Genomic DNA, 14,425 nt, shown 5'->3' with positions numbered 1-14,425 from the left:
TTCCTCGAAAATAATCGAGGAATCTGTTTCTTTTTCAAAGTGATGTGGAGCACAAACGTTAGATACTTTCAAGGGGCAGTTATATACTGACTTCAAACTCTCTGACATCGGAGACATCAAAACGAACAAGAAGTTGCAATAATTATGCTATTTTGGAATATTACTGCTTTCTCTCGGTCTTTTTTCCCCCGTAGCTCTGTACTGGCATGGGACTACCATTTAGTTTCAGTAAGATAAAATAAAATACATATAGAGCTTCAAGGGAGTCAGGTGGGTTCACCGCTACTTTCTTTGATTTCACCTCTGTAACCAGGTCCAATTCTCATCTAGGCCGACACCCGGACTTTCAGTCCCTGCCTGATTCCGTTGGTTCACCCCGGAATACCCCTCTGAAGTTTTCCTCCAAACTCTACAGCCGATTATTTCTTTTTCATCTGATATGCATCTTCCCGCTCAAGGTTTCTTCAGGCTTCAATCCATAAGGCCAAAAAAAAAAATGTCTCCGGTTTCTGGTATGGAGCTTGCCCCAAAAGTGGTGCGGCGACGCGGCTTTTTTTTTTTTTTTACCTGTTTTTTTTTTTTTTTTTTTGGCTTCAAATGTCGGCTGATGACTGCAAATGGTGCCCGACTAAACTTAGTGCAAATATATGGGAGTCCAGAGGCCACATAAAGCTTATTCTCGATCATAACCCCATCTAAAAACACGTTAAAATTGTGCAGCAGCAGGATTCCAGTCAAACCAGTGAGTTTGGCGGTTTTGAGACATCATCTTGTAATGAAAAAAAAACTTTTTCATTTTGCCGACGCGCATGGCTACGGCGACGCGCGCGCATACCAGAAACCGGAGACTTTTTTTTTTTGGCCTAATATTGCCTGTTCCCTTTTTAAGAATCCTTGGTTTATTCATTATCAGGAAGAATAATTACTAGTAACCTGTAACGTTACAAGCTATTACTGCCTCAGTGAACCATACATGAAAATTGTCAATGTATACGGCGAAAAATATATTACAAAAAAATCCCCCTGATATAGACTTAAAATATCTCAAGTATTATTACGAAGTGGTTTAAGAACAAATGAAACTTTTCCCCGAGTACTGTATGTGTGTAGAAAAAAGTATTTAAGCAACGACGTGAAATGTTTTGTGCTATAATATTACATCGGTGTCATTTAGGTCTACATGTAGGACTGGGTCAGTGTTTGTTGTTCAGTCCTCTTTTAAAAATGTCGTCGCACTTTACTGCCAAAATCAAGTGCGACTATAGAAAACTGCAGGCTAGGTCGGACATCCCAGTCAGATGGAATTGCGGGGTGATAGCATTGTGTTCCTTTTATATCTTTTTCTAAAGATCTTCTCTCAGGGGTGATGTTTTTCTATTGTTAAGATAGTGGTATACAAGTATGGTATGGTCAGAGCGGGGTCGCTAGTCTGTTATGCACACCTTGGTACGGTGTCACTGCATACAGCACATTGCGTCTGTATTCATAATTGTCAGACATCTTTGAAACCTGTGTAACAGATTACACCTCTACTTTCAGTTCCTACTTTCCAGCATTAGTGTGTCGTGCGTTCGCTGTTTTAACCCATCGCAGTAGGTAAGTACAGCTATTTCAGCATCTTTCACGGGGTTGAAATAATTATGCTCGGAGAACAGTACAATTACTTCAATGAAAAAAATATCGTAAAAAGTTCCATTTATTACTTTGAGTATGAGCTGTGGTTAAGTTGATTATGTCGTCACTGACAATGAGGTGTTTCATAAGGACGTCACGATATTAATTGCAAGGACAAAGTTGGTTTGTGGCCTCAAATATTACACCAAGTCCTGTAAGGAGCAGAGTATATGTAGTTTGATTTATGTGAAAACTGATTTCTCACACGGAGACAAAGCTTTTTCAAACTTCATTTCCCCCTATATATTTCCCTGAGCAATTTCGGACACAGTTTCAACTTGATAGTTGTTCAGCCTCATTGTAAACGGCGCAGAAGATTCTGTTTTAACCCTTTCACTTTTGTGCGCAAGCCAATTCAAATCTGGTGAAAGTGAATAGCTAGTGTTCACTCATGCGGAAAAGCTGAAGATTGACATGGTGGTAATTAAAGCATAAGACCTTGGTCCATCAATCGATAGTGACAGATTTTTGGAAAATTATCAAACATCCGTTTTTGATACATTTTTCTAAGTGTATACTTTTTTTTGATACACCCTGTAGTGTGTCGAGCCTAATTCGCTCCGCTGTTTTGACCTGTCACAGTAGGTAGGTGTACAGCTATTTCAACATCTTTCACAGATAATGGTGGGTGGATGTGGTGGGGGTATTGAACCCCGCTCCGTCGCTATGACGATGTACAATTGCCTTCACATTGACAGTGAACTCGAATTAGCCTGTAAGTCTTGCAACTTCAAACTGATATTGTATTATTTTAGATTTTTCGGTAGTCTGTCTCGATAAAATGTCGATTGCAATGCTTCGCGGTTTTTTATTGGTGCTATGTCTTACCGTGCGGTTTCAAATTCGATTTTCTTTTCTCTCAACTAATGGCCTCTGCATCCCTCTCAAAAAAGGGCTTTTAATTTGGTTGCTTTTGCAGCTCAAAACACACACCAAAAATGTCCACGTGAATTATCATCGAGCTACAAACAAATTTGAAAGTGTAAAGAGATGATTCTATAATAAATGTGCGCGGATTCAATGTCACCTTAAAGCAAAATGACAGAAAAATGTAATGCTAGAAAAATAACAATCAATGACTTAAATTTTTAGGGGTAAAACTAGAATAGCCAGGGGTAAGACAACTTTAAGAAAACTCTTCCAATGCAGTTTTCCCGGCTAAATCCGGTAGGAAAGGAATAAAACAAATGCCCACACATAAAAAGAGAAATAATTGTTAAGGGAATAAATGTGTGTTTGGGAGGTATATAATAACACTCTGTTTAAGACCGGTGGGAGTCTGGATGGGTAATTATGACCCATCCAGACTCCCACCGGTCTTAAACGGAGTGTTTAATACCGACCCGGAATTCACTACCTTTTAGGTCAGAAAAAAAATATATTTTCAGTCTAAAAATCAAAACATGTCAAAAACTAAATGTTGCTAACCATTTTATTCAACAGTTTTACTTCATGTTTTACGAAACACCCCTCTGACTATATTATGGAATGCCCCTCCACAACTCGTTACCTTGTAGCGTTCCCTTTAAAGTTCAGACTGCGCCTTTAACGCATCTTGTACATAATGTTAGTTCAAAGGTCAACTCAACCATTGTGCATTCATCATTGATTATTTCATTCATTTCGTTTCATTATCGTTCGTCTACAGTTTTCTGTCACACACGCGATTTTTACAGTGCATTTTCTATACTTTCGCTAGGAAATTACAAGCTAGAATCAACACTACATTTTACATGAGTTAGTAAACATCGGCAGAGCTATTCCAGTGAGCAATCCAAGCTTCTTTTGTGGACTTTTGTGAGTGTTTATTGACCGAACTTTTTGTGCGTATTCATCACGTGAGTTAAAACACGGATCCTACACACAAGGATGAACGACTCGGCCGCGCCTGCTGCTGCTGGTGGTGGCGCTGTTTTAAATAGAGATAAATTGAATATGATTGTTCTTAACCTGTCGAACAGTTTGCATTAATATAAATATGACGAAGTTGTCGAACTTTTAAAAAGTTTTTAACCTGAATAAATTGGCTATTAAAAGTCAACCAATCAGATGACAAGGATTTATTCAGCGGGTGTTATATAAAACAAATAATGAATGTTTCACGTTCGTGCAATGGAAAGAATAATTTCATTCGGTGACATGTGGAATAGAACATTTCATCTGTCACCTCATGAAATTATTCTAACCATTGCACTCACAAACATTCATTATTTGTATAATAAACTCGGAGATGAGTAGGATCAGGACAGTATAACTAAAACCTACAACCTTATAAGGTCATTGCCGTGCGCGTCGCGCGTACTGCGCGACGGGTCGCGTAAAACGCAGCTTGGCTGGTGTAGTGTGAATTTCGGACCATGAAATACTGATTCACTGGTAGTATTGCACATGCATACGTGAGGAATGTGAACGTTCAGCCAATAAAACGTTAAGGCAACGGATTTCTTGGGAGTCCAAATATCATGTGACACTGGAAAAGTGATTTAGACCATCTAGCTTTATCATCCGTTTAAGACTGGCCACGTGACCGTGCTTTCGACCAAAAGGAATGCGTAAACTGCATGTCTTAGGTATTGATGAATGGGAGTTTATTGCCTTGGGGGAGGGCCGGGAGGGGGGGGTTGTGGGTGTATGGGATAGAGGGGTGGAGCTTTACAACCAAACTAGAATGCATTCTTTTTGTTGTAGTATAGTATTCAGTAATGAACAATGATGGGTTCTGCCGGTACGGTATTCCCCAGCTCAGCTGCATGGGCACTGAAAGTAAAAAAAATGATTGGTTCGTTAATTGAAATTCTACACCTAGGCGTAGCCGGGGGGGGGATATCCCCGCGATATGTTGTAAAGACTGCCCTTTTCCATTCAAATGCATTTTTCCCCCCAGCTCTTACCCCCCCCCCCCATATTTGTAAAGAGTGCCCTTCTGTCGCTAACAACATGTAATAATTATATGTTGATACGCTGGTATCAGTTATTTTTAGCTATTTTACACTCTAAAAAAGAAGTGTAAATTTATGTTGTGTAAAACTGTTGTGTAAAAAAATTGTGTCATTTCTGCTCAATATTGAGCAAAATGAAAATTTCGCTTGTACCTCCTACTTGTGTCAAATGTGTTACACATGAAAAGGTAAAATAATACCCAACATTGACTACAAGTCCAAGCAGCACAGGAAAAAAGTTAAAATCATGGTATTATTACCCAAGTGATGGGTTAAAGAAACTGAATTTACCCCACAACTGTGTAACAATTCTTTCATTGAACACGTCGAAGAGTAGAATTTACCACGACATTAGTAAAATGTTACCACGGTGCGGGGTAAACTGACGCACGTGACAACGTTTGCCCAATATTGTGCACGCGTATCACTCATGTACAAAATGGCCACCATTTGTGAGACCTTTAACAATTTGGGGATTTTGAAGACGTGATTTCTTTGTTCCAGGTAAGTCAGTGAAAAGAATTTTAGTGTTGTTTCCTCTAAATGCGATCCTGATGTATGAGGATTAATATCGGAGAGATTGGACAAGTGACATGCTTATTATTTAGACATTATTTGCAACTTGGACGTCACGGCTCTGTCATCCACGATTCCATGCACATGATGCATGCGTTTCATGCACCGTATAGTGAGTGTTCTCAGATCTAGAAACACGGGGTAAAGTGACCGACATTTGGGGCATTGTTTTTGAATGAGTTGATTGAGGGAAATTCTAACACCCCTGCCCATCATTTAGCCCACGTTCCTCGTAATAGTCCTCATGCATCAGCACCATATTTGGGGAAATATCATCTTATTCATTTTACTGACTTTCCAACCCAGGACTCAGTTATTGAAATCCCTCGCGATTGCTGTCTCTAGCATGCAATTCACATTGCAGAGTTCAAAGTTGAATAAAACCGCAAGGGTCAATAACAAAGGTACATAACAACTAATTTAAAAACAACCCAAGTGATGGGTAAATTTAGAACCCAACAATGCAGGGTAAAAATTAGAACCCAATATCTGGGTAAGAAACTGACACAACACTTGGGTAAAAGGAGGGTTGGGTAAAGTTTACCCAATAATTGAGTAAAAAGGGAACATGGTCGTCACATGGGTAAACTTTCTTACCCAACTTTGTTGTGCAAACACGAACACAATTATGGGTAAAAGTTACACTGAAATGGGTACTTTTCTACACTTTAGCTGTTGTGTAAAAAAAAGTACACAAGTTGACGACCATGTTCCCTTTTTACTCTCGAAAAGGTAGTAATTTTACCCAATATTGAGCAACTTTTTTTTAGAGTGTACGGAATTGAGTGGACTTTGGACCAAACTCTACATGGCCCACGGATCCTACACACAAGGATGAACGACTCGCCCAACTCCTGGTTAGACGCGTGATAACGGCCTGTACTGGTGGCAAATACCATGAATACTTTTCAACAAAGACCACTGCGCGCGGTGGCTGTCAGATTTGCAAGACTCTTCGCCCGATCTGGCCTCGAGGTCTGTCAAACCAGCGAATTATATTTTTGAATATTCATGAGTCTACGTTTTTGGTCTTTATTATTGAATTCTGATGTGATAACTACATAACCACATGGTAACGCCGAGCACAATATCTTTAGCTTTGAAATGTCGCTTTTGTTTCATCGGTTCGGCATCCTATCTCTCTAAAACTTTGTAATAAAAGCCTAATTAAAAACGAAATTTGGGTAAACGGTGTTCTCCTCGAAATTTGACGTTTATTTCCCGGGTAAATACTTCATCTATGACGACAAAAACTGCACAATACCATCTGTTATATCCTGAAGTATTTATTTTTTTAATAATTTGGAACAATTATATCTTAAATAAGAAGTAGTTTTACTTACAGTTTTATGAATATTCCGTGTTAGATGTCGTGCAAAAACCAAACACAATGGCACATCTGGAAAATTCGCGATTACGCGCCAACGGGTATTAATGCCCGTTATCACGCGTCTAACCAATTAAGGCAAGTCCACTGAGTGCATTTTGTACTAGAGCTCAGAACAGTCGTTTATCCTGGTGTCTAGGATCCGTGCACGGCCAGACCATTATCTGTTACCATCTGGGCTACTATTATCTGGGCTACTCTTTCCATTATTGGTTTTCTTGTAACTAATCTTTCGACCGATATGTCTTTTTGTAGGCTTATTTAATAAGGCTGAACCCGTTACAAGAACCCATCAATTTGAACCGTTTCCCAGTTTTGGACTGCATTCTTCTTTTTTAAGGATATGTTTGAAAAAAATGGAGCAGTTTGAATCGACAAACTTCAAAGCAGATATATACACCAAGCAATCAATATCAGACATTGCAAGATGGACCATCGAGGAACATTTGATGGTGGAACAGGTACATATATGTTTTTTTCTGTCTGGCTTGCTGTCAGTCCGTCTAGTGGTTTGTCTATCTATATCCGGTATATTCGCTGTACGTGGTAACTTGGGAAAGAGATCATGAGCACCAGTAAACCATTAAGGGGCCCATGACAAGAATTTTACTTAGGAACATATTTTGTACATCTTTCTAATCCTCTTAAATTTATGAAAACTATTTTACATCCTCTTTTGGTTAAATAGTCTTAATGAAAAATCGATTTTTGTAAACATTTAACATTCCTGACAAATAAGGGCGCTGTTGTCGGAATGATCTTAGAAAGATGTTTAGGGGTTTTCTGTTCAAATTGTGAACCTAACATTTACTCATTAAATCATTTGTGGAAAAAGTTTGCTCATTTTGCTCATGTCTTGTACTGAAACAACATCAAATCACCAAAGAAAAGAAAGTTACAACAGCAAAATATCCCAAAAAGTTAAGGCAAATTTTGGTGCTGAAATAGCTGGAACATTGAGGTTTCTGCCTGAAACTACATCACACTTTTGCATAAATATGCATAACATGAATATGCAAATTTCATAAGCATAACAACCAAACAAAAAGGCACCAAAATGCCCAAACAAAAATTTAAAATAAGGTTAAATGGGACACAAAGGTGCATTACATTACGTTACTTCGGCCTTCAATGTCGCACGATGAAGGTTTTATTGAGTGTGATCGTACTATTTTGAACACTTTTACTTGAAAAACTCCGTGAAGTTTTCTAAATTAAGTCTTCATGGCATTTTCTGGATATGATTGTCAATTAAGTGTTTATTACTTATTTGCCATCAGTTAATTTATATTCTGAGAATGTGAGTTTCAATTTGTTCAATGATAGTCCGTGTTCAATGATTATTGAATAAATCGATTAATTTCTTCCTTTGTATTTTGCTTTATACCAGGATTACGGTGATCCCTTTTACATTTGTGACCTCGGTGACGTGATTGCAAAAGACAGACAGTGGCAGGAGTTGCTACCTACAGTAGAGACATTTTATGGTCAGTATATTGTATTCCTTTATTTTTCTCATGTTTACGGTCATATGGAATTTTGACAACAAAGAAATGGTCCCCCTAATGAAAATTACTACATGTCGCTACACTGTCTCGGTGGCGCGGATCGACCTGCGCTTTATTTCACGAATTATTAATCAAAAGTTAAACCGAAATATTACTTCCATAATGCAACTTCTTTGCCTATCCTGACAAAAGCAATGCTTATACACATCCCATTACAGTTATTGATATATTTATATCTGTATTGTGTAATTAAGGTCTTTTATCCCTGTAGCTTATGTGTTAAGCACCCTATAGCCACTAATCTCTTCATCTAGTGGTCTTCATATCTTCAATTGTAGCCGTCAAGTGTAACCCTGACCCGGCAATTTTGAAGTTGATGGTGGGACGTCATCGAAGCTTTGACTGTGCAAGTAAGGTAAGAAGATAATTATCTTTCAATATTGTATGGACGTGTGATGCTAGTCATGGAGAAATAGTGACATGCTCGAGTTTTCTTTTGTATCTAAGAGAGAGATTGAGATGGTGTTGGATGCGGGAGCTAGCCCTGACCGCATCATCTACGCCAACCCATACAAACAGGTGTCGCATCTCCGCTACGCCAAGGAGAAGGGAGTCAGTCTCATGACCTTTGACACCATGGAGGAGTTGCAAAAGGTCAAACGCGTCTATCCAGAGGCAAAGTGAGTATAAAGGAGACTAAATTTGTCTCAAACCTCAACTATGATGAAAGAGGACGCATTAAGAGTTGATGTTTAAAGTCCCTCGAAGTCAGCATCGGTACCAATCTTTAAGTTTTCGTGCTTAACTTAGAAAGCAGTAATTAAAATCCAGGGTTGTTATAAGCCATCTAAAGTGAGTATCGTGTAGATGCTATAGCTATGTTCCCGCTTGTTTACTCCTGTAGGCTTGTGCTGCGCATGTTGTTTGACGACCCGAGCGCAGTCTATAAATTGGGGTCCAAGTTTGGCTGCCCACTGGATGACATCCCAGGATTGATGCAGCTAGCTAAGGCGTTGGCAATGGAAATCATCGGTGTCAGGTGTGTTTCTGTAGCAAGAATGTTTGATGGGAGAAGATACAATAGATCTTTATCATGCTACCGCCATTTCAGTCATGTTCCCTGTATCCAATAACAGGACTGAATAATAGTTTCCTTTGCAAAAAAAGGAAACAGACTATTTTTCCTTCCAGCCTCGCTTTGGTTACGTTGATTTGAATAGGAAAAAAACAAAATGACCATAACATGAAAATGGTCTTTGAAGACTTGTATGTTAAAGGGAAAATACAACATTTGCAAACATCAAAGAATAAAACTACCAAATCATTTTGAAATACCTTGTTGGACTGTTAGTGAATGACAGTGTAAAGCATCCTGTAAAATCATGGCACCTGGTATACTGTCATTTTCAAGAAAAGTGATATTTTTGTATCAATTTCCAACGCTGATCGGCCGATCAGCGTTGGAAAAAACTGGGTTTTTTTTTCAAATACTGGCCCCAATTGACCATCGCACTTGTTTGCAATCGATTACAAACCTATGAACGGGTACGAGCCAGCTAGACTGGTTCCCTGACCTTACAATTCCCCAATGTAAGTAAACTGCTCTATTTCTTCTTATATGGAGTCAGGGAACCAGACTACAGGGAAATGATTGTTTTTCTTGGTTTTTATAGCATTTTCGAACCCAAAACCTCAAAAAAGTCAGTGTAATTATATTTGATATATATTTCCAACCCCCCAATTCCATCCATTTCTGAAAATTACAGTAAAAGCAAATGATGTATATTCCCTTTAACCAAATATCACGTTTAAAGCTGTACCATCATCGTTCTCCTTCCTGTCCATTTTTCATTGTTATAAATACCAATTAGAATTCTTTCGTTTATTTGTCGCGACAATTCTGTCCCGACTGTGCAGCTTCCACATTGGGAGCGGTGCTTCCAATCCGGAGGTGTTTTCCGGGGCCATATCGTGTGCCAAGTCGCTGTTTGACGCCGGGAGAGCCCTCGGCCATGACATGAAGTTGTTGGACATTGGAGGAGGATATCCTGGAAGAGAGAACTTCAAACCTGGATTCCAACAGGTGATTGAAACACACGTTAATTGCTCGTTTGCAATACATGGTTTTTCTGTTTTCCAGTCAAAATGATAAATTTGTAACGAGTATCTAACTATATATGTGCAGTTATATCGCTTATGGTTTTAGGAAGGGGTGGGGGGGGGTACCCGAGGAACAAGAGAATGACAAGTTGAAGTTATTTTCACGTAAAATTTACCGACGTAACTTTATACGCAGTTTGCAGATGCAATAAGCGAGTCATTGAAGCGGCATTTCCCGTCGGGCTGCGGGGTGAGAGTGATCGCTGAGCCCGGTACGTACTACGTCGAATCGGCGGTGCATCTCGTGGCTAACGTCATAGCCACACGTGATGGCAACAACAACGGTAGGCAGTTTCTTTTCTTTTCAATTTAATAATGACCAGCTCGTTAAAACGGCCTATATGAGCGAAGTTTTTACTTTGCAACTGCTTCTTCTACCAGATATTTACCCATTGTTTCCGATGTGTTTTTTTTTTTAGGTGCTGACCAGAAAAGTGGCAAACTGACAAAATATTACTATTTAAATACGGGGTTATACAACTCCTTCAGTCCGCTCTTCACGGATCCGAATTTCTTCGCGCCACCATATCCGCTGAGAGTAAGTGGGTAACGCAAGTACAAAACAAATAATCAATGTACATGTACTAAATACAAATAACTGTATTCGTTAATCGATATACTTTGTTTTACCGACTGACAATAGAAACTGCAAAAAGACGAGCCTTTGTACCCATCATGCATCTGGGGTCCGACTTGTGATGCAACTGATTGTCTGTTTCCCGACTGCAAGCTCCCGCTATTAACAGCTGGCGACTTCGTCATTTTCCAAAGTAAGTCCAAAATTAGGATATATTTCTAATAATAAGGTTGTCTCAAAGGCCCGCAGAGCAAAGTTGACTATGGTAGAGCCGGGACAGAAACTCCATGCATCATTTCAAGATATGTTTTCCTTTTGTGCATGTATGTGTTTATTTAGCCATGGTGTCACCGTTAGTGCGTGCAAACGTTTATGAATTTGTTGTGTTCATTTCAGTTCAAACCTCTGTACGGGCCCGTTTCCCGGCAAAAAGTCTCGTAAAATGGCCCTTTTTCCGACGTTTCCAGTCATACTTTGATAACCATTCGGTATTTTTCAATAGGGTAAAACGGTTCTATACAATTGAACTCTTTGTATTTCTCACGATATTATATATTTTTTGATCTTGAACATAATCCACGTACTTGTGATTTACGAATGACTGTGCACTGAATTTGCAAATAAAGGTCAATAAAATAGCGAATTTTCATTGGCTTTCATTTATCTTGATGTCATTTTTTTTTTAACCTTTTCTGTTCTTAAGATATGGGAGCATACGCGTCTTCAACTAGCTGTGATTTCAACGGATTTGGAACCCCGAAATCCTATTATGTCGCACCAAAAGAATCTCTGTGAGTAGACAGATTGCATATTGGGGCAAGTGTTAAATTTCCACGGCATATCACGATATTGTCCTTTTTATCCTTTGCTCTTAGCGTGGGAAACAGGCTACCACATTATCATCATCGTATATAGGCCTACATTTTCGAGGATAAAACATTTGCAGAAATTGACATCAATATTCAAAATGTCTAATTCTCCTATATTTCTTAAGATTGGCATCTCAGAAACCTATTAATTGTCTATAGTTCCGCACTTGTATTAGGCTGAGTGTCACCCGTCCAACGGAGCCCTCTTCGTAATTAACCAATGTGAATGTCTGGATATTAAATGAGCAATGCAAATTTTATGCCACCCCGGCGCCAGCCAATCAGGATCGACTTAAATGACGTCATTGCGAATCGATCAGAAATACGGACTGAGCTGTTCAGTGGTCAATTTGGATGCCATATTTTTGTAATACAACAACGGTTTATTGAAGCCCCTACAAGGCGCCTCCTGAATGGTCGGAATCTCGCGGTCTTGTTTTGCACAGTCGTGCCGAATCTGCACAGCAAAGGTCTATTCCCTGCACAGACTACACTTGAACATGCACGATATAGTATTATAAAGTCTGTTGAGGTATGTATGTAAGGCCACTCAGCTCAATATTGCATGGATACGTACACTATCATATGGGTGAGTCAAATAAACGAAACCCAAATGTTGAGACCATTGTTTTAGTGAAGTTCTGCATGTAGCATTTTCAAAATCTAGGATATAAAAGCCCAATTAGTACAAGAATCATTCAAATTACTTCTGTACTTTTCAAGTTACGGAATTTTAAACACAACCACCGTTTTAAGGTTCCGTCCACGGATCACAAAAAAAGTTCAGCGTTCTTTCATAAATTCAGCAAAACGAAAACAAATCACATAGGGATGTGTGTGAATTGTTTTTGTTTTGCTGAAAGAACGCCCCCTTTTTTGTGATCCGTGGACAGAACCTTAAAACGGTGGTTGTGTTTAAACTTTGAATTGATTTGAAAGATTCTTGTACTAAAAGAAAGCTTATGAATTGGGCTTTCATATCCTAGATTTTGAAAGTGCTACATGCAGAACTTCAATAAAACAATAGTCCCGACATTTTGGGTTTCGGTTTTTTTTACTCACCTTGTATTTTATTTGATTATTTTTCCTCAGACCCATCCTACGCGAGATTTTCCAAGACAGCACCATGAGCAAAGGAGTAGTTTTTGATGAGCAAGCGTCCGTATAAAAATAGGTCTATTTAAGTAGGGCCTACTATAGGTTCCACTTAGGCCTACACGGTTCAGAAGTTTTTCATTCGAAATAAACTTTCGAAATGAATACTAAGATCGGTAAATCATAAATAAATGTTACCTGATTAGTGAGTAATCAACTATAAAAACGAAAGGATCTTCCTATTAACAGCGTCTCAATGCTTCACTCGTTCCCAGGCCGCTGGCAGCAGGGTTAGGGTTATCTGGCCGTTAATTAATACGGCTGAATTTCGTACAGCTCTTATAATACGAGAGATTTTGGTTAGCTGAGGACCCCCCCCCCCCCATTTTGCTCGTGTTTCTACGCCATACAATGCAATTTCGTAGAGCTGTAAAGTAGGGGGATGGAATGGTTAGCAAATTTAGTTGCTTATTATTTTTATTTTATTGATTTTTTATTAAACTTCTCCACTGGCCGATATGAAAAAAATATTACAAGATACATATACACAATCATAAATTTAAAAATACAAAGAATTTACAATATATATCAATTGTAAAAAAAAGAAAGAGAGTTTATGACAGACTACAGATGAAGCCAGTGAGCGGTAAGATGACTAGCACCGTACCTCTACAGAGCCATCCTACCACTAGCCTTTCGCCAAGGTCATCGTGGCTTAGAGCTGCTGTGAAACAGCGAGCGACTGGTCGCGTATGTGGTCTCCCGCTCCAATCGCTTCGCCTGTCTAATTGTATTTGACTGATTTCAATGTTTTAATTGCTTGTTCTCCCAATTTGTTTTGAGTATATTTTTAGTATATTTTATTATATTTTTCTGGTTCAATTGTTTGTTATTCGTTTTAATTGTTTTAGTTGTCCATATTATATTTTTGTTGTAAACGTTTATGTCCCTAATGCATGTGATGATCTTATTTTAATGTATTCTGGTATGTTTAATATTAACTACAATTTAGTAATTTCCCTATTTTTTCTATCTTGATTTAGAGCCGTATGTTACATACATATTTTCCATTATTTTAACATAATATGTATGACACGTTAAGGATTTGTTAGGGGGGTGTTTTAGTCTTTTCTTGATTTTAATTTCTTTGTTTTATTTTCAATGTTTTGTCTCTATAATGTGTTGTTCATACCTTTTAATATGATATGTTTGGCATTTTATGATTAACTTACTTTTACTTATTCATATTTTCTTATCCTCGCGTCTATAGAGTACAGTAAATTCATTTTCTCTATTATTGTAATCTTGATTTATCAACTACTTTAAATCTTACATTCTAATTTGAATTTTAACAGACCCACTGGGCATTTTACCCGATATTACCCGGGTTGTAACGAGTAATAACGGTAGTTATTACCGGGTAACATTATACCAGTGGGTAATAACGGGGAAATAGTAGACCAATATTTCCTTGTTGCAACCCGTTATTACCCTATTTACCCAATATTACCAGAGATATGCTACCGATATTTCCGGCATTACCCCATTTACCCAATATTACCAGGGATAATGTAACCGATATTACCCCATTTACCCAATATTACCAGGGGTAATGTAACCGATATTTCCGGCATTGCCAT

At 38.5% G+C, this 14,425-nt stretch overlaps 1 protein-coding gene across 4 annotated transcripts; it reads left to right on the top strand.

Annotated features, from left to right (window-relative positions):
* The first annotated feature begins 1,460 nt into the window (after positions 1 to 1,460).
* On the top strand, positions 1,461 to 14,135 carry LOC119729283 (ornithine decarboxylase-like). 4 transcript variants are annotated; one of them, XM_038201892.1, is made up of 13 exons: positions 4,945 to 5,117; positions 5,496 to 5,593; positions 6,917 to 7,037; positions 7,967 to 8,063; positions 8,423 to 8,499; positions 8,592 to 8,764; positions 8,989 to 9,123; positions 10,002 to 10,167; positions 10,381 to 10,528; positions 10,664 to 10,782; positions 10,888 to 11,014; positions 11,525 to 11,612; positions 12,783 to 14,135. In XM_038201892.1, the coding sequence occupies exons 3-13, from the start codon at positions 6,933 to 6,935 to the stop codon at positions 12,856 to 12,858; spliced, it is 1,311 nt and encodes a 436-aa protein (XP_038057820.1). In that variant the 5' UTR covers positions 4,945 to 5,117; positions 5,496 to 5,593; positions 6,917 to 6,932; the 3' UTR covers positions 12,859 to 14,135. The 4 variants fall into 4 exon arrangements, with proteins under 4 accessions (XP_038057823.1, XP_038057820.1, XP_038057822.1 ...); XM_038201895.1 differs by lacking the exons at positions 4,945 to 5,117; positions 5,496 to 5,593 and adding an exon at positions 1,461 to 1,596; XM_038201894.1 differs by lacking the exon at positions 5,496 to 5,593.
* The last annotated feature ends 290 nt before the right edge of the window (positions 14,136 to 14,425 follow it).

The sequence above is a fragment of the Patiria miniata genome, unplaced genomic scaffold (genome assembly GCF_015706575.1).
Source record: "Patiria miniata isolate m_02_andy unplaced genomic scaffold, ASM1570657v1 HiC_scaffold_20, whole genome shotgun sequence".
In the NCBI taxonomy this organism is placed as follows: Eukaryota; Metazoa; Echinodermata; class Asteroidea; order Valvatida; family Asterinidae; genus Patiria; species Patiria miniata.
This window is presented reverse-complemented; position numbering and strand designations above follow the sequence as displayed.